The sequence below is a fragment of the Miniopterus natalensis genome, chromosome 11, assembly GCF_054644295.1.
Source record: "Miniopterus natalensis isolate mMinNat1 chromosome 11, mMinNat1.hap1, whole genome shotgun sequence".
In the NCBI taxonomy this organism is placed as follows: Eukaryota; Metazoa; Chordata; class Mammalia; order Chiroptera; family Miniopteridae; genus Miniopterus; species Miniopterus natalensis.
Window position 1 is genome coordinate 66,660,264 of NC_142091.1, and position 23,478 is coordinate 66,683,741.

Below are 23,478 nucleotides of genomic sequence, written 5' to 3' on the forward strand. Positions count from 1 at the left end.
GGTTCTTCACCTCATGGTCTGTCCTTCTCTGGCAGGCTACTCCAGCTTCCTTCCCATGGCAGGTAAAGGCTTCCACGAGGCAGCCAAAGAGGACAACCTCCGAAGCTCAGGCATTTTTCACGTCTCTGCATCCATCCCACTTGCTATCACCCCATTGCCCAAAGCAAGGCACATGGCTAAGCCCGGAGTCAGGTGTGAACAAGTTGTAGGCTCTAACTGCAATGATCTACCTCAGTGTGTTCAAGGAATTGAAAGAAAGCAGGAAAACTGGAGACTGAGGAGTAACAGGGAACATGGCGCAGGTAAGACAAGAGGTGGGTGGGAGCCAGGACACACAGAGCCTCCAAGAGCACAGAGTTTGTTCTTTACCCTAAAAGCAGGCAAGCCTTCTAGTTTCTGAACCTGTCTTGTGGGTTTGGTCAGCTTAAATAAATCCCTGGACGGCTGAACTGCCCTGGGTGAACTGGTAAAAGAGATCTTCTAAGCTTCAGAAGCGAAGGGCAGGATGTGGGGCATGGTCTACCCCACACATCCCTGCCCACAGCCCACACAGACGTAAATACCCCACGCCTTCCCACCACTGTGCCTTGCCACCTGCCTGTCCCTCAGCTGGGAACATTCTCACACCTTACCTAGGGCCTGTTCCTACCTTACAAGATTTGGTTCAGGCACTACCACCTCAGAGAAACCCTCCCTGACTTCTCTAAGCCCCAAGACAAAGAGACACATCAAATGACACCACAAGGCCTAGAGAATGAACCTGCGACATATTATAGTGGCCTTGTGGTTTCTAAAACCAAGTTGGTACGGGGCCCAGCCCTTCCTGTGTGGCACACACATGTGGGCACAGTGCTTTGCCCACACTGTAACTTTCTCTTTATGTTGACCCCCCACTAGACTATCTTTCTTGAAGGAGTGCCCACATCCCCGGGGCCTGCACATAGAAGAGTCAGAAATTGAATGAATGAATGAATGAATGAATGAATGAATGATTCCATCAGTAGACGGGATGTTCCTCTGAAAGCCCCAGCCAGTGTCTTAAAGTCTTCTGTCATGACAGTGGAGGGGAGGTGTCTTTCCAACCAGGCCAGAGGCTCCAGTGTCTCTCAGTTTCAATATGAAGCCACCCCCCGGAGGAGAGAAGCCACCTGACTCTGGAACAATCCAAGGCAAGGCAGTGGGAGAGTGAAGAGATGGGGGCTCCTTGGGAGACAAGTGCCGCAACATCATTTTCTTTTTTTTCTTTTTTTAATTTTTAAATTTTATTTTTGTTTAAAATATAACATCATTTTCTGTAACAGGAAGAGAACCAGCCTGCAGTGGCCTCCACTGGAGCAGGTCTGCCCTGGGTGCTAGAACAGCTGACCGGGAGCACTGAGGGAGGCACTGATGCCAGGAAGCCAACTTACAGGTTGACTCACCACAAACTGGAGAAGCAGCCCCTGGGCGGCCAGAGCTCCAGACCCCGCGCACCAGTCTGAACAGAGACTTTTCCATACCTGCTTCCTGGTATTGAAACACAAGGGTTTAAAATCATACTCTCTCCCATTTATAGAAAAGAAACCCGAAGCCCAGAGAGATAAGCCTTTGCCCCATTGGCCATGTTAATAGTCATGACACCCAGATAAAAGACTGCATTTCCACATGACTGGAAGTAACTTTGGAGCTTTGCTCACAAAGGACAGAGGTGTGCCTTATCTTCTTACCACCGCCTGGTGAGCCAGCTTGGACCACAGAGCCAAGGTGGAGCAGCAATAACATGGAAAGAACCAGGGTCCCTGATATCTAGGCACACAACCTGGGAGCCACCATATCAGCCCCAACCAGCTTCTGCCCATCCACTGCTGAACAAGAGTGAAAGAAAATAGCCCATCTTAAGCTGCTGTCATCTAAGGTGTCTGCTACAGTAGCTGGATCTACAGCCTCCTGACTCATAACAGAGCCCAGGACCAAGTCTCCTCAGGAAGGCCTGCACCACTGGGGCTGCCTAATTCCAGGCACTCTTACTGTCCCAGGACAGCAGAGCTGCGACCTCCACCCCAGGAACCAGCTGTTTTCTTGGCATAAGAGCTGGGGAAGGCGCTTGGAGGAAGCTGCTAGATTGTCAAGGATGGGAAGGGAAATAAGCACATTGGATATTCCACCAATGTAGACGCCAGTACACCTGCACCAGTTGTTAAAATCTTGAAATACTTCCAGGCCGGTTGATAACCCATCCCTCGAATGTTCCCCCTCCCCAGCTATCTTTGCCCCAGACCCAGCAATTAAAGGAGTAATACCTGGCACAGGAGGGGGTCACCAGGACCTCTTCCTGACTTCTGGACATACCACTTGTTAAATGTTTTGAACACCACCCCTGGCTATAAGGTACCTGGTCTCAAGTGACTGAATGGAAATGAAACGGTGAACTCAGTGTGGACGGTGAGGATGACATGAGTTCTGAAAGCCAGAGACTGGTCATTGAATCCCCCCTCCACCTCCCCAAAGCCGGAAACACCTAGACCCCACCGAGGCCTGCCCTCACCGTGCAGAATATCCCACAATCACCAGACATTATTGCACTCTTTTATTTACAGAAAACACACAGATAAAGCATTTCAATGTTCATTTAGCAAACTGATCCACTCTTTTTTTTTTTTTTTTTTTCTTTTTGGCACAAAGAAATATCACAGATGGACCCCAAGATCAATCAGAAACCCATAAGATTTATCAGCCAGCACTGGTCCAGGGGCAGCCACAAGACTCAGACAGACAGACAGACAGCATCGCCACAGTCTGGAAAAAATAAACAAGGTCCACATTCACCTCACAGTAAAAACCTGCACACCGACAGGCAAGGGTAGGCAGGAGGGGGCAGTTTTATGCTCCATAGAGGGGCATGGGCACTGGGGGCAGGAAGCAGGACAAGGAGGGATAGACACCATTTATAAGTTAGAGAGAGGTGGCCTTTTTGTTTCTAACCTCTTACCTTTAGAAGACAGTGCAAAAACTACCATGCCCTGGCCACTCATCCGTTCCAAAGCTTCAGAAGTTGTGTGGTTTGGGGTGTCTCTCTGGGTGGGCACCTGTGTGGGGGTGTGTGTGCACGTATGTGAATGTGTGAGTGTGGTGCTTGTAAACATTGTCACCATCCACACAGAGACCCAACATCCGTGTGTCTGAATGGGGTGGGGTGGGGGCTGTACCCCACTTCGCTCCCCCTCTGCCCCAGTGATTCCTGTCCAAGACATAGTGCAAATTTCAGAGACAAAAGAGGCAGAAGGAAGTGGGGGGGGGGCAGGAAGGACACAAAGACAGGGTGGAAGAGGGAGGGGGAGATAAGGCAACAGTTAAAAACGGTCCATTTTATCAAAACCGACACCATGTGCCCCTCGCCCCCACCCGCGGAGCCCCTGTCACGAGAAAGGGCGGAAGTCGCGCTCCTCCACCAGGCTGACGGAGGGGTTCTTGAGCTCCTCCTCTGACATGGCCATCCTGTAGCCCAGCTGCGCCAGCACCCGCTGGCAGGCGTTCTGGGCAAAGGCCACAATGTCGTAGGAGAGGCGGAAGCGCCACTTCTCCGCGGTGGCCGCGGAGTTGCGCACGGTGCCGTATTTGTGCTTGCCCAAGGCGGGGTCGCCCTGCGTGTTGTTCTGGATCCAGCGGGCCACGTGGCTGTCCAAGGGGATGCCCAGGAACCCGTAGATCTCCTCGGTCTTCTTCATGGGGTTCCGGGCCAGGTCCTCGTAGCGCACCAGCATGTACTTGCCTTTGAGCCACGGGGGCCGCATGAGGCCGGTGGACACGGAGTTGGAGAAGTCCTCGCACACCGTGGTCAGCTGCGTCACATCCAGGTTGTAGGGTTTCCTCCCGGTGCCGTACCAGAGCCGCCAGAGCCGGTACGTGTCGCGGAAGGTCTCGCTGCGGGAAGCCAGGATGCCCCGCGGGTCTCGCACCAGCTGGATGACCTTGAGGTTCAAGCGGGGGTCTTCAACCAGCGCCCGCAAGTCGTTAACCTCAGGCACCCGCACTGTCTTGATGGCCACGTGGCTGCGCTCGCGGCAGGCCTCGGCGGCCACGGTCAGGTTGAGCAGGCCGCACTTGCGCACGCAGTCCCCCTCCTCCAGCGCCAGGTCGGCGGCGCCGGGCGGCTCGCACACCGGCCGCGAGCACAGCACCCTGCTGGCCCCGCGGCGGAAGATCCTGTCGGTGGTGTGGTTGACGGGCGGCGGTTTGATGTAGTTCTCCAGGAAGTGGAGGTCACAGTCGTAGAGGCTCCGCAGGAGGTCGCGGCTGGCGCCCAGCATGACCCGCCGGTCCGCGGGGCTCTTGCCCTGGGTGAAGCGGGGGATGAGCGTGTTCTGCACGTGGTAGAGCGGCTCGAACAGGTAGAAGACGTCCAGGTGCTGGTTGAAGAGCTGGCCCACGAAGGAGGAGCCGCTGCGCGTGGTGGCCAGGATGAGAATGTGGGTCTTGCGGGAGAGGTTGTAGGGGAAGGTGGGGCCCTCTTCGCACAGCCTCTCTGCCAGCCCCGCCTCCGCCAGCCCCGGGCAGGTGTGGAAGGACTTGGCGGTGAAGGTGCGGATGGCGGTGTACTGGATGGCGACCGAGGCCAGGGCGAGGAGGAGGACGGCCTTCCAGGAACATTGCATGGCTGGGCACCTTCATGGGGCTGCTTCTCTGCCTTTTGAGGTCTGCGGGCAAAGGTGGACAGTGGTCAGGGGCAGCCAGGCTTGGGTGCCTCACAGGAAGAAGAGTTGGTCTCCAAGGGGGTCCAGGGAAGTAGCCCTGGCTCCCTGCCCAGTGCTCACTCATGCACCTATGGCGAGAGAAGCATCTACACTAGACCTCACCATTCTCCGGGGGAGTCACTGAGACTGAACAAACCCATTCCCTGGATGGTGTTCTAACAGGGTTTGACCTGCAGGATGCTGCAGGGGCTTCCCAGCAGAAACTCTCAGCTCCTTAGTGAGGTCCTGCTGGGCAAAAAACTAACTCCCCCAACTTCCACATATAGGGCAAGGGCAGTCCCTGCCTCCCGCCACTCCTCAGCCCCCCCTGTCCAGAGTAAGCTCAGGGACCCATGCATAACCCAGCAATGGCCCCAAAGAACCAGGCAGGACAGAGAGAAGAGGAAGGGGTGGGACAGAAGGAGCACCTCAAGGAAAGCATGGGGGATGAGGAGGGCTCCAGGGTTCAGGGAGGGGAGCCAACCTGAACATTTGGAAGTCCCCAAGAGAGGCTGGCTCAGCTACTAGGCCCTGGGGGAGTGCTGGGGCTGCTCCAAGAGCGAATGCAGGGAGGGATCTACCACTCACCAAAGAGGGGCTGCTCTGAGCTGGGGAGTCCACAGCCTCCAGGTCTCCTGCGCAGCAGCCCTGTGGCCAGTAGACTGCAGAGAGACAGGGAGAGGAGGAATTCTGAAAATAGGGCTGGGCTCCCAGCACCTCCATTCCCACCCCTGTTCTCTTGTTTCCTGTGCTCTAGAGTTGGGTGATGAGGGCATTGCCTACCCTCTCATATCCATCACTAGTTTGGGCCTCCAAATAACCCAGTGTCATCTCAGTCTCCTACATCCAGCCCCCTGAGTACTGGACTCTATCACACCCCCTCCACTCACTTCCCCTGCCTACCCACCCATGCACTCTTAACAAGCCACAGTCCCTCTGCTCACACCAGAACCCTGTGGGCAGAGAGCTGGCAAGCTTGTATCCCCAGCTGATTAAGAGTTGATACTCCACATGTGCAAACGCCCCAGGGAGGCACCACCCCCACTCACCACCCAATGGAGCTGCAAAGAAATCCAACGGCCATAAACACCCCTAGGCCTAGCCAGCTCTGTTCTTTTATCTCTAGTGACCAGACCAACCCTACCAGCCTCAGCACTCAGCCTCCAGCAATGGAACAGCCTCCGCCAATGGAAGAGTGACACAGTCAAACTTATCCCCCAAATTGAGCAGGCACACAACCCCAGCTGGCTCTGCATTTTAAATCAATAGAACAGCCTGACCTTTCAAAATTCGACTTGTTCCATGACTACCCAGCAGGGGGTTAGTGGAAATCAGCAAGGTCAGGGAGCCTCACCTCACACCTCCAGGGGGAAACAGCAGCCCAGTCACAACAGCTCAGATGCTGAGGCCCGCAGGAAGGGACAGCTGGGGAGGAAGGGTCTTCTTCCAGCCACGCCAGAGAGAGAAAAGCTACCTGAAACTCAAAGCAACAGTGGACCAGGGAGCATTCCTGACCTTCATGCCCTCTGCGGATTCTCAGTTAAAACACCAAGATCATAACATTATTTTGGTTAGCACCTATTGAGCACAGTCCAAGAGCTAAGCCCTTCACCTGGAAGCTCATTTACTCCTCTAAAGAGCTTCAAGTGGAAGCCAGCACAAGCTCCATTTTGCAGGCAGGAAAGCTGAGGCACGGAGATAGAGTAACCTGCCTGAGCCAACATGCCTGGGTTAATCCACATCTAGCAGGTTCCCCAGAGCCCACACTCTTTTCCCTCAAAGGAGATTTTACTTTTTCTTCCTCCAGCTTACACGTACTTAGCCTTCAAACATGCATTCAATGAATGTCCCTAGCCCATTTGTGAATCGGTGTGAGAGGGACTGGGCAATAGACCGGAACAGACAGGTGATTTCCTAGACTTAGAGCACGTTCCTTCCCTTTGTCTTGTTGTTCAGTTGGCTCATGGCTGAGGGGCTAAACTCATGTGCTTTGTGAATAGTCCTCCCTCATTTGCTATGACTTCTTTGGGGGTAGGGGAAAGGGGTCCTCATTTCCCAAACCTGCTGCAATGCCTGACTCTGTTCCCCTAACTCTCAACACCACACTATTCCTCACAACTCCCTGTGGGAGGTCAGGGTCCTCATTCCCATTGTTCAGATGGAGACATTGAGGCCTCAAGGACTAAGCATACATGTATAAGCAAGTAAGAAGCAGCAGAGACTCAAATCCTTCTGGGTCAGACTCTCAGGCCAGTGCTCTGGCCCCTTCACCATCAGCTTGGAATGGGGAGTTGGGGAGAAACAGAGCTGGAGCAGTCTGCTTGCCTTGGGGAGGGGCACAGAAACTGGGCTGAGATGGCAGTGGGCCAGCCGAGGCTCTGAGGCCTAGGAGTCCTGTTTGAAGTATGAGACTCCACTTAGTACCTGTAGGAAGCAGTACCACATCACCAGGTGGCAGTAAATAGGGGAAGGGCACAGCCTAGATTCTTGGGAACTTCCAGTGTGAAGAGACAAAAAACACAACCTGACCACACCCCATCGGACCCTTACTTCACCCCATGGCAGCAGAGGATGCTGGGTTGGCTGAGTTACCCAGAAACAACAGCCTCTCTGCCTTAAATTTCATTCCCCTGCGAAGTGCAGGCCTGGCCAGCCTAAGTTCCCCAAGACCAGCATGAGCTCCTTCAAAGAGCAGGTAGGGAAGACCATCAACAAGAGTGCTAGGTAATGTTTTAGGGGCCTTTCCTTGCTGCAATGCCATTTCATTTGCTAGTACTTCCTTTGAATTTATTCACAACATCTGTCAGCTGCTCAGCATGGGACAGGCACTATGGGTAAAAGAGCACAAGGGAAGGGAAGCACTTACTGGGCATTCATGATGTTTGTCCTGGGCATACGCTCCCTTCACAAGCATCAGCTCATCTTGCCCTCATGCCAACCCTATAAGACCGATGCTGTAATGTCCCCATCTTACAGATAAGAAAGCTGAGGCTCTGAAAGGTTAGATAAATTTACCAAGTTCACATCTCTAGCAAGGGGTAGAGCCAGGATTCCAGCCCAGGCACCGTGCTCTGGAGTCCCTATTGCACTCCCATTCCACCCCCTTCGGTCCTCACCAAGACAGGAAACAGAACATTTAAAGGGCCTTCATTTAACTATAGGATTCCGGTTCCAAAAACAGAATGAAGAGGAGCCTGCTGCAGGGAGGGGGCCATTTCAGTTTCTTCCCTCCACTCCCCACACCCACCCAGAGAAACTTAAGGCAGAATTGGGAGCTGCTGCCTTCGCTAATGAGTCAGAAGTAACTGAAGCGTCTCGATGTTATAAATCCCCGAGAAAGTGGGACTCAGATTCATAAGGAGCAGCCTGGGCACCAAGGAGTGGGCTGTGTTCAAAGGCCAAGTTGCCCCCAGAAGGGCAAAGGCAGGGCATGGGAACAGAAGGATGGAGGAAGTCAGGTCCTCCTAGAAATGTCCCCAGCCTGGCAGAGCAGGGGCCAGGGCTGGCCAACCCTTCTTGGTATGCTAGAGGCATGTGCCCTGAAAACCAGAGGCCCTGGGACCAGGTCCCATTGTTCCCAGGGCAGCTTTGATCACTGCAAGGGACTCCTTAATGTCCTCAACCTCAAATCCAGACTATGAGCCCCAGGTCCCCTCCCTACGCTTCTAGCAGCCTCTGGCATGGCCTCCCTCTACCTCTGGTTAGTCGAAATCCAGGCAAATCTGAGACCTAGAATCTGTAACTTCCGTTAGAAAGCAGGAGAGTTGGTGAACTCCCACTGAAAGCCCAGATTGCGGTGAGAGTCACCTTAATATTAGGGCACAGGTTACGGCATGGGGGGGATTACGGCAGTGTAGAGGAAAACACCTCCGCATTAGAGAACTATAATTCAGAGCTAAGAGCTCAGCCACACCCACTTAAATGTCACTTAGCAGGTGTGTGGACCTGGGTGACTCACTGTTTCTGAGCCTCCGTTTCCCCATCTGTAAAGTGGGTATAATCATAGAATTGAAGAACTTAAAGCATTTAGTCAATGCCAGGCATAGAATATGGCACAGCCTCATGCTCAGGACATAGGCTCTGACACCAGCCCCATGATGACCAGATTTCTTAATCTCTCTTGGCCTCTGTTTTCTCACCTGCAAAATGGAGAGAATTCTAACAAGGCTGCTGTGAGGACGAATTCATTAATAGTGTCCAGCACAGAGTAAGCACTCAATGAATGTAACTTACTATTACCATCATTAAATTTGCTATTTGCTTTTTGTCTCAGAGAATGAGTCAGAACAAATCACCACTAACTCTGGCACACACTCTCCCTCACCACTGTGCCCAGACCTCTGCTGGGCAGGCCTCTGCCCACCTCCCCTTCCCTGGCTCCTCTCCCAGCCGGTCCTGTCTCATGCTGAGCTTCCGCAGTGGCTGTCCTGCTGTCCTCTAGTGGCCACGTCCCGCAGTGCAGCCTCTTGGCCCTGCGTCTTTGCTGTCTTCAGAATTCCTGGCTGATCGGCTGCGGCCTAATATGAAGATCGAGCCAGCGCGGGGTGATGTTGCAGGATGCAGCAAGGTGAGATGATTACACGCCCCCCCTGGCTGTGGCCTCTGCTCTTCTTTATCCACACACCAAAAGACAAGCAGCAACAGGCAGCCAAACCTCACCCTGAGGGCCTCTCCTCCCTGGTCTCGTTCTGCTCTGGCGGGGAAGGAACACTCAACTGAATGTCACAGGCGGGAGCAGCCCCCACTCTGCTTTCCCCTGGCTTGGTGATCTTGTACTCACCCCCGGCCTCTCTGTGCCTTGGTTTTTCCATTGATCCAGAAACTCTAAGGGCCTCCCAGGTCTGACCACGGAGGTTTTCTGATTCCAGAAAGGCCCCATGCTCCACTCTCAGAGTCAGGGCCACTCTCACTGAAGGCAGCAGACCCTTCTTTGGGAGTGGAAGGCCCCAGCCAACTTCCAGGAAGATACCAGGGCCGGGTAGCTCTGCGCCCCCTCAACTTGATCCACGGCTGTCCCAGTGGGGCTCAGAAACAAGAGGCTCTGCCCTCTGCTGTGCCAACACCACCCTGTCCTCAACCTCATTCCTAGACCCTCTGTGAAATCCCATGTAACCCAGAGCTGCAACTCTGCCTTTTCTGGGCCACAGACTCCTTGGGGAGATACAATCCCTCCTCCCACAAAGATCCATTTGTGCCCACAATTTTACACACATAATTGGAGAGGTTAAGCCTCTAGGGAAAAGAAGGGGTACCCATGGGTGGGCTTTAGGAGGTCTAGGAGCCTTCTAGTAGCACTCTCCCAACCCTAAGATTTTCTTTTCAACTATCTATCAGAGAAGATTCCACAGACATCACCCAAGTAAAAAACAGTGAGGGCCAGAAAACACATGTGCAACAGTACCCCACTGTTCCTGATTTTTGAACAGGGATGTGTGTCTATATGTATATGCTTGTACATGGGCATAAACAGCCACTGAAAGAACTTGTGCTGAACCAGTAACTGTAGAAGCACTGGTGGGGGGAGCTAGGAGACAGAGGTGCGAGGAAGGCACAGTTTACACTAAGCTTTTTGGTTCAGTTTGAGTTTATTAACTTTTGGGGACAGAGTGAAGCCACCCATGCAAGAACTGGAGGACTAATGACAGGGTGGGGTCCCAAAAATCAGCACTGGCACCTCACTGTGCCAACTATTCTGTCCCCAGAGCACTGCCAGCCAGCTCTCTCCTCCCCCATTTCCAAGGCCCCAGGGTCAAAGTCACTACCTTTCCAGCAGAATGGGGCTCTGTCTGTTCAGGCAGGCCACTAAGGACAGCAGTCAGCTGGGGCTGCTGAGACCCGGCAGGAGCCGAAAGAGCCAGACCTCAAAGGGGACCCGGGGTTGTAAGGAGCAGATGAGGCCTGAGTTGGGGAAATGACTGCCCTCCCAGCTTTTTCTGCCTAAAAACAGTTTGTGAAGCTCTAGGGAGGTAGGAAAAGCAAAGAAAAAGATCTGAATATCATATTTCTAACCAGACTCAGGAGCCAGTATGAAGGGGCCCCAAGGCTCTGGGGTCCCAGGAACTGGAGCAAAAGGCAGGGGAAACTGGACAGGGAGGGAGGAGTTGGCAAACAGGCCCCTGGGATGGAGACTGCAGAAAGGAAATGCTTAATCCCTACGTTTGCAGTAGCCAGCACTGATCCACCACAGACATTTGTTTAGTCAAGGCTAAAACACATAAAACAGCAAAGTTTTTCTTCCTAAGGAAAATGAGGTGATGAAGCGAGACAGGCAGAAAACAAGGATATGAAACGTCTGAAAGAACTAAGAGTCAGGTCAGTGTACTAGAGCCAAGCCACTTCTGGGCTACACATATAGGTCAGAGCTACCTGGCAGCCAATGGGAAAAGGGAAATATTTCATTAATATATTTCATAGGATCCATGAGATGAAGATTAAAGTATCTGCTCAAGAGATACCCAGCTATTCCTGATGCTGAATTCAGCACCAGATTTCTCCTGAGGGCTCTCCTAGAGAGCCCTGAGTATGTAATGTCGTCCTGAAGACCTCATACCTATTAAATTGTTTGCGGGCAGTTTTTATCGCACGTTCTACTACCAGTCAACGTAAAACATATAAATATGTTTCCCGCATACAGTGTGTTAAGCCCAAGGACAAGTTTCCTGGGGCTGTGTACTAGAACATTCTTTGAGGTGAGCAGTATGCCAGCACATAATTCAGCCAATGCAACCTTACAGGTGAGGTGACCTGATGGTGTCCAGACTTAGCCTCCATGGTCTGGATCAGCCCAGGGGAAGGTGGAGGGAAGCACAAGTGCTTCTCTTTGGGGTTATGCCCCCTCAACTTGTAACAATGTGAGGTCTATGGACCTTCTCTCCGTAATCTGCACCAGCACAACCATGGTGTTTACATACAATCTCTAGAGTCCCTGGGCCCTGTGGCCCATCCACAGACCCCACAGGCAGAACCAGTACATCCTTCAGTCACCTCCAGTGGGGGCAAGTTCTCACAATCCTGGCTCCAAAGGCAAGCGCACAGAGAGTGATTCATCTGCTGATTTTTCACCAGCAACAGAGCTCCTCAGCTGCCTATGAGCTCCTATTTCTCCAGAGCAGGTCACTCCAGTGTCCACACATGATGACACTGGGGACACCTGTACATGGGAAGCGGCAGGCTGGGTGGCAGTTGGGCACCCTCTCCCTGGGGCCTAGATTTGACTCCCACTGCTGTTGCTTTATAACTGAGACCTTGATCAAGGCACTTGCCCTCCCTCTACAGGCCTCGGTTGTCCTCATCTGTGAAATGAGAAAGATGGTCACAGAATCTTTCAGATACCTAGGTCGTGAGACAGTAAGCTGATGGATGCCAAGAGCTTAGCACAGTGCTGGGCACAGAACGGTCCCCAGGAAGTTGGAACCCTGAGCGTGATTTTTAGGGGATACTCTAACCTACAAACAGAAAATAGTGGGAATGTTGGGGGAAGTGAAAATAGATGCCACAGGCTCCCCCACTGAAGCTGGCCCAGCCTGTGTGCTTGGGGGCCTGTGCTGGTTGGGCTGCAGAGACCACCTCATGTTCCTGCCCTAGGCCCAGCAGCCAGACCTGAGGAAAGTTTTCCCCAGCAGGCAGGACAGTGACTGACCTCCTGGCACAAGGCCCCAACATGCCCGGCACCTCTCAGGGGAGGGATGAGTCAGAAGGGCCCAGTTCCCTCAGGCGGGTCCTACAGCCTGGCATGTGGTAGCGGAACCCTTCTGCTCTGACACTGGTCACTGGGTGGAAGGCCCCGGTTTCCTGCCTCCCCCCCCCAGCCAGGGTGAGAGTCGGAATAGTACTGAGGCCCCACCCCTGGACACGGGGGTGTGGGGCCATCCTCCCACCTTCACGCATGGGAAACCAACCACAGGAGCTCAAGCACAGGCGCCTGCAGGGGGTTCTCTCTCCCCAGCTGAATGACCAAAAGGAAGATTATCACAAAGATTAGAAGAGACAGGCCTGGTGTGGCATCTGATAGGCAGCAGCCAAAAAACACTCTACTGCCAGCCTGGGCTCCAGGGCTGGCTAGGAAAGCCGAGGAAGGGGTGGGTGCTCTCATGGCCAAGGAGCTCGGGATGCTGAAATCCTATGCAGCGAAGAGCGCACCAAAAGATGTCTTTACTATATTACCACCTGGCCTGAAGTGGTCTGGAATGGGGCACAGGGTTTGGGCTCAAGGCCCAGAGAAGCTCCCCACTCCCCCTTAAGCTCAGAACTTACCGCCAGCCCGCAGCTGGTCACAAGGATGCCAGGAGGGCTCAACCTGTCACTCCTCTGTTTCCCGGACAAGAAGCGTTAGGGAGAGCCACCCATTGGTAACATGACAATCGATGAGTCTCCCTGCCCCTACATCAACGGGGACCTGCATACGTAGACATAATGACAGCTGCTCACCAGGGATCCATTTCACAGATGCGGGACCAAGGCTCACAGAGGGTAACTGACTTGTTCCCACAGCTGGGAAGTGGCCAGGTGGGAACAGCATTCAGACTATGGGATGTTGTGTTTGAGGTGCACACGCAGTGAGGTCCTCACCTCTCCAAGGTTCTCCCTACAAGCTTCCTTTCCTTCCCCCTCTGACCCCCTAATACCCTGGATCTGAACCACCCCAAGTAGCTCCTCCAATCCTGTACATACTCTGCAAGTGCTTAGGAGAAACTTAGCAGAGCGTGAAACCCAGATCTTGGGTCTCTGAGCCCCAGGTAGCCCAGGAGGGGAAATCATGCCCACCTCCCAGGGCAGATGAGGGCTTCAATGAGATCTCCTCCCCCATACTGCTCTTAGCAGGCTTCCTAGTACACAGCAATTACTCAGTTAATGATACCTTCAAATGTTGGAATCATACTTGACTGTCTTCATCATCTGTCTGCTGAATCCATGCGGGAGAGCACCAGGCCCTCCCTCCACCCACTCCCACCCCTGGTGCCCAGCTTGGGGTCCCCAGAGCACTACAGGAACTCAGTGGGCACTAAACCACTCTGCCCCAGCAGAGATCTGGGGTAGAGAAGGATGGTGCCAGTTCTTCATCCCCGAGGAGACAAATCAGCGCTCTGACAATTCCCGGCCCACTGCCTCCAGTTCTAATCAAGGAGCAAACACGAGGAGGGGCTCTCTAAACATTTAGAAAGCGCGGGAACTCTGTGCCCCACGTGGCACCATGGGGATTTACAAAGAACAAATCATGCCTGACAAACTTGATAGCTTTTTTGATAGAATTACAAGACTGGTAGATGAAGGAAATGCAGGCAGAGTAATATATCTTGATTTTTAGCAAAGCATTTGATATAGCGCCTCGAGTAATCTTACGAAATTAATCCAAACAGACTTGGCCCTAAGCACTTGTCATGTGGCCAAAAGCAGGAGGGGGCAGGTCCCAAGGGTCCCAAATGGAGGAGGCAAGCACAGGGTGAAGGGGCTGAGGGACAGAGTCTGGGAGTGAGGGCAGGGCTGCCAAGACCCAGCACTGGGTCAGATCTTATCTAACATCTTCATTAATGATCCTGAGAGAGGGAGTAAACAGTCCGTTAATGAAATTTGCAGAGGATATTAAATTGGAAGGTGTTGTGAACACCAATGAGGACAGCAAAACGGTCCAGAGAGACCTGGGGGGATGGACCTTGGCAGGAAACTGAGAGTGGGGGGGGAGGGTAAGGATGGGTGCTAGCCAGCATCTGGGGCTACCTCGAGGGCCAGGGAAGAGGCAAGGGCACGCCAGGTCTTGTGTGGAGCTGGGATCTGCCACAGCGAGGTTGGGTTCTGGCCAAGCAGGCAACCCCAAGAATCTCAGTTTTCCCATCTATAAAATAGAAGGGCTGGCAGAAAGGAAGGATGCCTCTCAGAGCTGGCAGTGATGGGAGCCTGGAGCTGAAGCCCACCTTACAGGAGAGGAGAGGAACAGTGACACAAAGAGGAGGGGTTGTCTGCAGGCTGGGGAGGGGAGGGCCGCAATGGAGAGGGCTGGTGAAGGAGATCTGGCTGAGCCATCACTAGCACCTAGAATGTCCGAGGGCCACTGCCCCAAGGCCCCTCTCCCAGCCTGCTGGTGAGAGTGGGACAGGCTGGAGCCCTGAGCCTGTCCAAACCTGTATGGTATGCTGGGAATGCTTAAGTGATACAGGTTTGACTATGGGGTGGAGGGTGGGGAGAGGTCAGAGTCTGTTATCTTTCTGGAGAGTGTCTGACCCCTCTGGGGCAGATCATCAAGAGGGAGAGGTACCTCTCCAACCAGGTGAACTAGCCTCTCCAAGATCAGGGGAAGTTGCCCCAATCCCTTCTCTCTGTCCTCAGAGCTGGGACCTCTCCCATCTCTCTCCCTCTGACCCAATACCAAGTGGGCCAAGGCAAGAAGCTGCCCATTCATTTGGACTTAGGTTTGTTTCCACAAGGCTCCTAGACAGGTGGGGTCTCAACAGGAGCCAGGGCTCCCTAGCATGCTGCCAGACCCCCAGCAACCTAAATAAATGCTCCGTGGGAGGAAGAAATGGATGGTTGGTTCCCAACTGGGAGTGCACCAGGGTTGCTGAGGGCAGCTCTTCCAAAGCAGAGGCCAGCCCTGCCAGATATCAAGACCACCTACCAGGACATAGAGGACAAATCCAGATGAGAGTGCTGGGGGAGTGCCCCCTGAATTAGTAAAAATGACACTTATTGAACACTTACTATGGCTCCATTCAGAATCTATTCCTCATATTAATGCGTTTGACCTTCACAACAGCCCTATGAGGTAGATGCTCTTATTTCCTCCATTCACAGAGGAGGAAACTGAGGCATAGAGTAGTAACCAGGAGCCTTGGCACCTAGACAGAAGGCCCATGGGAGAAGCAGCAGCCCATCAAGAGCCACAGGGGGAGATGAGCAGCTCCTGATCGGGGACCCCAGTGGGTGGGGAGAGGCAGCTCCTCCTATGGGGCCCCCAGAGCCTTGCCCAGCCTTTTCCTGTCCCTCTGGAAGAGTGTTGATCCAACTCCTGCCACACTTGTGGAGCCTGATTTTACTATATGTTTCCCTCTCCCCTACCATGGCCGCACTACACTGAGTCCTCTGAACAAGTCTGTTTCCATGGAAACCATACAGTGACTCAGGGCTTCGGGACCTTCTCTGAACCAGATTATGAATATCAAATGCTCCCTCCCCACACCAATGCAGAGTGAGTTGGAAAAGTAGAGAGAGACACAGTGGGCAAGGGAGGAAGACAGGAAAGTGGGCAAAGAGAAAGGGGGCACAAGCTTGCTCCCCCCCAGTTAGAGCCTGACATCTGGGTCCCCTGCAGAGTCCGTGGAGCACAGATGTGCACCTCCTCCATGTATGCACAGCTGTACACACATACCCCAACATTGGCACCATCAGCATTCCCATGGAACTAGGGCCTTATGGGGGGCGGGGAGGTAAGGGAGCTCTACATTTCTCTTAACGCGGACCTCACACGGCAGAGGGGGCTGAGGGGTCTGGGAGAAAGCAAGCTGTCTACAAGAGGAGCTTGACTTCAGATGCCATGGAAGAAACCTCTGGGGCCAAAAGCATTGCAATATTCAGCAAAGAGGGAAATTTGGATTTTAGGGGGGAAATGTGTTTCTGCATGGAGATGAGGAGGCTGAGTGTTAGTCTATGTGCCCAGAGGGGCACTGGACATGATTTCAAAGCCACCACCCACCCCACCCCCTGCAGAGTTGGGGGGATCATTAGTGGAGACTTCCTCTCACTTGCCCTCCACCCTGCCTGGCCAATGGCCATGCACCTGCCCTGACTGGGACAATAGCAGTGAAATGAAAGTTTGCAGTGCCAGGCTCCTGGCCTCCCACAGGGGACTAAGGCCCCCAAATCCGCCCCCTCCTTTCCCCAGCAGCTCCCTGAAGGCCCAGGAGGGAAGGGAAAAGAGGTTGGAGGCTTGATACCTCCCTGGTGAATCCAACGTGTGAGTCATGACGGTGAGAGCACTTGGAAAAAGAAACAGGGTCATGGTGATGCCTGTCAATGTCCTCAGCTGCTGAGACTGGAGTCTGGGAACTGCCTGCCCAGGTAAGCTCTCTGCCTCAGACATCTGGCCCCACAGTGAGGGGTCTAGGCACCCCTTAAGGCAGCTACCTGATACCTTAGCCCCCACCTGCTTGCCTCTTACACCTACTGGTTCCTTTGGCTTGCCAAAGCTGCTACTTTCCCAGCCAGGGTGCCCACCTCCTGCCCCCAGTCCTAGCTCCCCTCTGCCCTCTGCCCTCTGCCCTTACCAGCCCTCAGAAAGATGCTGGACTCGATGTTTGTCCTTAACTGGACATCCACCTCCCCACCTCCTGCCGTCACCTCTGTGTCAACGGTACCCATCCTCTGGCCCCTGGACTCCCCAACCGCCCTTCTTAGGAGCCTCCCGCTTAGGAGCAGTGTTTAAGTCCAGGGAAGAAAACCCGCACCAGAGGTGAGGAACCTAATCCTCGGAAAGGACAGGCAGGGGATGGGGGAGGAGGCCACCTTGTGGCATCGCAAATCCGGCCACCAAGATGCCACTCTAGGAGGACCCTCAGGTCTTACCATTTAACCCCAGCTTCCCAGCCAGGGCTATTCTGAGCTGTTACTTTGAAAGCAGGCACTGGGTTCCTAGAGCCTGGGAAGGGGTGCCCCCGGCATACTTCCAGAGAAGAGCGGGACGCTGGTTCTGGCTTCCCGTGGGGGGCTCTGCACCATCCCGGAGCCCGGGCCCCACGGGGGGCCAGCTCATTGCAAAGTGGTGGTGAGGATGCGGAGCCGGGACTGGGAGCAGCAAGCAGGGCGCAGCCCCCTGACTCTGAGCGCAGCCCTGGTTTGGAAAGTTGGTGCAGGTGTGGGGACCTCAGGGTCTCGAGGCGACTCAGCAGCTCGGAGCGCGGCAGGCTGCGGGACAGTGAGCCCCAGCAGCCCCCGAGTGCTCCGCATCGGAGGGGAGCCGGGCGCCTCGGGGCCGCCGCCGAGTCGCAAGTTTGCTGCCCTCCCTGAGTGGGGGCGGGGTGGGCTGGGGTGATCGCGGCGCCCAGTCACCACCAGCCCGGGGAGCCCCGTCCGGCGAGCAGCACGCTGCTGTCCTTCCCCCAGCCCCGCACCGCCGGTACCGACTGTCCCCGAGCCGAGGGGCGTCTCCCACCGCTCCCGCGCCCCTCCCGGTTGCTGCAGCGAGTGTCGGCTCCCGCCCGCCCAGGGAGCAGCCCGGCCCGGCCGATACCTGGTCGGGGGCGCACCGGGAGCCGTTGCAGCGCCCAGCGCAGGCTCCATCCTCGGCTCTGGAGTCAGGCTCGCCCGGGGGCGGCGGGCGGCGGCGGCGGCGGCGGCATCCTCCGCCTCCCGCGCCCTCCTCCTCGGCCGCCCTCCTCCTCCACCGCCTCCTCGCGCCCCTCACGGGCCCCACTTCATGGCCCGAGGGCGCGAGCCCGGGGCGGCTCGGCCGGTGGAGTGCTTTCCCCTGGGCAGGGCGCGGGACCCAGGACCGGGAAGGGAGGGGCGCCGGGCCAGCGGCCGGGACCCAGAGCGCCGCAGCCCCGGGCACTGGCGAAGAGCAGCAGCCGCAGGCGCCGGAGCCTCACCGAGCGCCCGCCGCCCGCCGCCCGCCTGAGTACCGAGTCCAGAGCAGCAGCGGCGGCGGCGGCGGCTACAGCGCCGATGGAGCAGCGGGCGCTGCGGTCCCGGCTCCACCTCCCCGAAGCCGCCCGCCCCTCGGTGGCTGCCCGCCCCCTGCTCTTCCCCACCCCGCCAGCGCGCGCCCTCCGCTCCCCGCGCCGCCCATCCGGCTCCCGCCTCCACCCCCGCTCTGCCCCAGCCACCAGCGCTGCCGACACCCCCTCCGCAGGTCAGCTCCAGTGCCAGCCCCCGCCCTCCCCGCCCCCCGCGAGGGGAGCCACACCCACACCCCGGGTTTTGGAAGGCCAGCGAGCGAGGACGCAGGCTGCCCACTGGCACCTCTTCCCGTACACTCCCACCCACCCTGCACCGAGGGCGCTCACCGTGGACATGACCACTGAGTGCCATCCCCCAAGTCCGGCTAGAGCCCCAGCCTGTCCCCGGGCCCAGCCGTCCTCTACCCCTTCTCCAGCCAGTTCCTCTGACCGAGGAACTCCAGAACCCAGAACAAGAGCCAACCACCTTTCAGTGCCAAAATCCCAACACACCGGGAGCCCATCCCCCACCCCTTTACCCTCAGGTGTGGAAAGGATTGAATCCAGTTGCCCCTCTTGTGCCGGGTCGAGGGGGGTTAGGGAGGTTAGAGTGGATTTGCCGGCAGACAGGCTCCCAGGCGAGTCCTGCACTCCCCACCCCCTTCCTAGGACTGCGATGGCCTCCTCGGTGCGAATCCGGAGCCACTGCTGTCCTTATGTAGGGAGACCGGGCTGGCATAGCCTGCAGGCTGAGCACCTCGGTGTGCAGTTCTTTGCATAAATATTGACTGAGCATCTCCCACAGGCCAGGCCTGCGTGGGCACCAGGGACTCGTTGGTGACAAGACAAACGGACCCCCTGGCCTCCAGTGTCCTGGAGGATAAGTAGGGTAAACAAGCAGAGGACACCATGTGATCAGTGGCCCCCAGGGTTGGAGAGCACCCAGGGAGTGCCAGGTCTGCCATCACCTCTGACTGTGCTGGGCTGGCCACCTCAGAGGCTTGGTTCCTAATCTGGAAGACAGAGATACTTGTCCTCACCTCACAGGGCTCCTGTAAAATACCAGGTGGGAACATGCAGGTAAAGCACTCGGCACAGTGCCTGGCACATGATTAGTGCTTAATAATTGTGCCGCCTTGTTAAAGTTGCTGGCTGGTTGGTGTTCAGGGTAGCCAGGAACGAGCCTTCACTCGCTCACCCAGAGGGGAACATGGCCTCTGTGCTCCTCAGGAGAACCCGGGCCTCGGACCAGCAAGTCTCTCTATACACCCAGAGCCAGATGGTATGAAGGCCCCTGCATCCAAGGTCCCACCAGACCAAATGCTCGTTTATCTTGGTCACAATTGCAAATTTGTAATTATAAATTCCCACCACCATCACCCACCCAGCAATGGGTCCCCATCCGGCCAAGTGTGAACCAGTGTGATCCCAGATCACTTTCCAGTGTTTTCCTGCAGTTACAGCAGCAGACTGGCCCCAGCCCTGCCCACCCTCCACCCACTGCAGCCAGGGTGGCAGTGTCAGTCCTCAATCCTGACTTCAAGGTGACCAGATCTATTTCCCCGCCTGCCCCCCAAAGAGAGTGGCAGCGCTCTGAGGTGCCTAACAAGAGTGCTGACCCTCCAGAAACAAGGACTTCGTGTTTCAAAATCCCATTTGTCCCTTCATAGAAAACCAGGCTCTAGCAGCCCAGAGCTGAGCCATCAGAACCTTCCCTTTCACCCAGAGCTAATTCCTCCCCAAGTCTTCAGCCTGACAAGAATAGTCGAGGTTTAGAGAGCACTTTCTCTATCTCGCACTCTCAGATCCAGCACCTCATTTTTCAGACTCTGGTGTATTTTGGGTGGAGAGGAAGAAATGTACATCTGGCTGACATGAAAAGATTGGTGTGGTTGTAACGTAAAGACAGAGTGGAATTTGGAATTTTTTTTAAGAACATTTAAACTCTAAAAATAGACAAAAAACCTCATCTTGGGAACATGGGGATTCTGTTTTCAGCTTCTTGGAGTCTCCCAGTTGACAAGCATTAAGTGATTTGTGAGCACCTACTGTGTGCATTACACTCTGGCAAGTGTTATAGGGGAAAGAGAGGAGGGCAAAAGCTGAAGCAGAGGCCTTTGTTCAGGGAATTTTGATCCCACACAATGAAGCTGCAAAGAACAGCTGCTGAAAACATAATTGAGTCCAAAATATGTAGCCTTCAAAGTCAGAGGAAGATGAAGCCTTGGAGAGTTGCTCAGGGAAGACTTCTTGGAGGTGGCAGTTAAACTGAGGTTTGAGGCATAGATAGGGTGTAAAAAGGCAAAAGAGCAGGAGAGCCTGTGACAAAGAGGAAACAGCAGCCAGATGGAGCTTATTTATGGGATAATAGGAAGATTAATATTAATGGCAAGTGTTTGAGATCTTACTCTGTGCCAGGCAGACACTGTGCTATTTGTTTTGTGGGTGTTATTTTGTATAACTCTTAAAACAACCCCATGAAGTAGGTGTTACTATTCCCATTTAACAGACGAGGAAACGGAGAGCCAAAGAGATTAGACAGTTTACCCAGTTTGCAGAGCTGGTAAGCAGTGGAGCCAGGATTTTTTTGTTTTGTTTTGCTTTTTTGTTTTTTGTTAATCCTCACCTGAGGATATTTTTTTCCATTAATTTTTAGAGAGAGAGTGGAAGGGAAGGAGGGAGGGAAAGAGAGAGAGAGAGAAACATCCACATGAGAGAGACACGTCGATTGGTTGCCTCCCAGGCACCGGAGCTGGCGATCGAACCTACAACCCAGGTGTGTGCCCTTGACCTGGCATCAAACCCACAACCCTTCAGATTGTGGGCAGATGCTCTAACCACTGAACCACAATGGCCAGGGCTGGAGCCAGGATTTGAGTGAACAGTCTGGCTCCACACACTAACCACTCCTCTAGGCCGTGTGTGGCAACCTGACTCTAGTGGAGGGGCCCGCAGAGAGGAAACAAGAGGTGGAGTGGGCTAGGGAGGGCAATGGCAGGGGGTAGGGCCTTCAGAAGGCCCCAGACAGAGGATTTTCCTGAAATAGTGCCCCTCAAACCCTCCTGGGAAATCTAAAATGAGGCTTTCCCTCTTCTCCCCTCAGCAGGCAGATCCCTGGGGTATTTGGAAATTGGTTAAGGGATTTGGGGGCTCAAGATTTCAGCTTTTTAATATCTCTTGCCTGTCCATGCAGTGGTAGTCTGTGCCACCCACCTTGTTATTTCAGTGTGTTCTGAGAGACTGATGGCCCGGGCTTTGATTTAAGATCTGTGTCTGCGATCCTCAATTTCCCCTGTCTCACGGGGCACAATGACAAGGCAGCCATTGCAAGGAGGATGGCTCCTTCTTCCTGAACTTCAGGCCTGAGAGCTCGCCGCACCTGTAGAGAAAGTTCCAGTCAGAAAAGCCTGGGCAAAGGCAGCCAGGCCCAGTGGATCCGTCTTCTGGAACCACGGTTTCCCCATAGATGATATGAAAGGGGTGCCGCCAAGGAGAACCATTCAGTAACAGGGCTGGAGGAGCCCTCAGTGGTGAGCTGAACCAACTCCCTCATTTCATAGATGAGCAAACCAAGGCCCAGAGAGGTTAAGTGACTTACCCAAGGTCAACAGGAAATGAGTTGAGTCTTCAGCTGGGTCTCTGGCTCTTTGAGACAAAGGACTCTTACATACCTTTTGTCGTTCAATTCTGCCCTATTCTAGGTGAATTCTTGATCTGGGTGAATCAAGGGAACTGAACTCTTCTGTTGTTGAAATAAAACAAATATTTGAGGACGATACCTCCAGCCAGATATTAAACTGGTTCCTCAGATATGTATGATCCCATTTCCTCCTCATAAAATCCCCGTGGGTCACTGGACCCAGAAGTTGCCAGGCCTGGCCAGCTCCTGGCTGGATTCAGAAGACAATATTATTTTGACCACAACCCTCAAGTTCCTGTCCTTGCCCTTTCCTCCCTGTCAGTTTCTCAGCCAAAGGCCCTTAGAAAGTCACTTCCTTGCCCTATTGACAAGGGTTTCTGCGAATTCGCCAAAGGGATGTGGCGTTGCTCCCAGACCAGCCTATCAGCTGCAGTCACCACTAGCCACCTGTCGTGCTTGTCTGCGCCTGTCCTAGAACTTCCCAATGGCCACAGGCTACTTGAGGGAACACCCTCGCCTCTGCCATGCCTCCTTGATTATGGCCCTTGTGGAGAAGCTAACATCCAGGCTGAGGGGTGACTCCTGATGCTCCCACGGCCTCAGTGCTTGGGCTACCAGAGGCTGGGAGAGCAGCATCTTCTCTAACCCAAGGGCTCTAGGTCCCCAAGGTCCCAAAGCTTAGCTGCTCATGCCCCAGGCTCCCAAGACCTCTCTATAAAGGAGCTTGTCTTGCTGGTGTCTGCAACTTCTAATCCCTGGCCTCAAATATAAGCCAAGGGGCCAGGGAGCAGGGGGCACCATTTCCACCTTCCCCCTTGGACTTCTTGGAACCACCCCCAATAGACAGTCCCTCTCATTCTCATTACGGAATAAAATGCCCCCAGTAAATCAGAGGATTTGCCAACTAATCTTGGTGGGTGGGAGGAAACAGGGAAACTAAGTGATTTCTTTCTGGTAAGTAGCTAATTCACAACACACTTGCTGCCCAGACCATCCTGGTCACCCAGGGCTCTGGACCTTCTAGGCCTCACATAGGTGGGAGGCAGGAGTGGTCTGTGCTGATCCTCAGCCCACTGAAGCCAACCCCATCCATGCTCCAGGCTCCATCTGCTTTCCTCTGGCCTCGTGTGGCCCAGCCCCAATCTTGCCAAGGTGAGTCTCATTCGAGCCCCAAAGTTTCTAGCGGAAGGAGAGGTCAGAGAAGCCAGGTGCCCATGTCCTTGGAGAAAGAGCCTGCTCCAGCTGGCCTCCAGGGAAGAGGCCCATCAGAGAAGCTAACTTTCCCTAAGCTGCTCCGCTGGCATCGCCACACTCGCCCCCAGGAGGCCCAGGCTGAGGAAAATCTGGGGTGGGGGGGGCAGGATCTGGGGCCCAGCGCTCCCTGGTGCTTCCCAGAGCCTACCTACTGGGAAGTGGAGAGGTGGCCACAGGGCTGCTGTGCATCTGGAGGGGACTTCCACCTCAGGCTCCCCACCCAGATCACACC

The 23,478-nt window shown here is 54.7% G+C and overlaps 1 protein-coding gene across 2 annotated transcripts; it reads right to left on the bottom strand.

Moving 5' to 3' along the window:
• Positions 1-2,553: 2,553 nt before the first annotated feature.
• On the bottom strand, positions 2,554-18,005 carry CHST1 (carbohydrate sulfotransferase 1). 2 transcript variants are annotated; one of them, XM_087821831.1, is made up of 4 exons: positions 17,926-18,005; positions 6,064-6,183; positions 5,298-5,371; positions 2,554-4,673 (listed from the first exon to the last, which is right to left on the bottom strand). In XM_087821831.1, the coding sequence occupies exon 4, from the start codon at positions 4,629-4,631 to the stop codon at positions 3,396-3,398; it is 1,236 nt and encodes a 411-aa protein (XP_087677957.1). In that variant the 5' UTR covers positions 4,632-4,673; positions 5,298-5,371; positions 6,064-6,183; positions 17,926-18,005; the 3' UTR covers positions 2,554-3,395. The 2 variants fall into 2 exon arrangements, with proteins under 2 accessions (XP_087677957.1, XP_087677956.1); XM_087821830.1 differs by lacking the exon at positions 17,926-18,005 and having other exon boundaries at positions 6,064-9,724.
• Positions 18,006-23,478: the final 5,473 nt, after the last annotated feature.

Coding starts and splice junctions, on each gene's coding strand:
- CHST1 (XM_087821831.1), bottom strand. CDS start 4,631: ATGCAATGTTCCTGGAAGGCCGTCCTCCTCCTCGCCCTGGCCTCGGTC.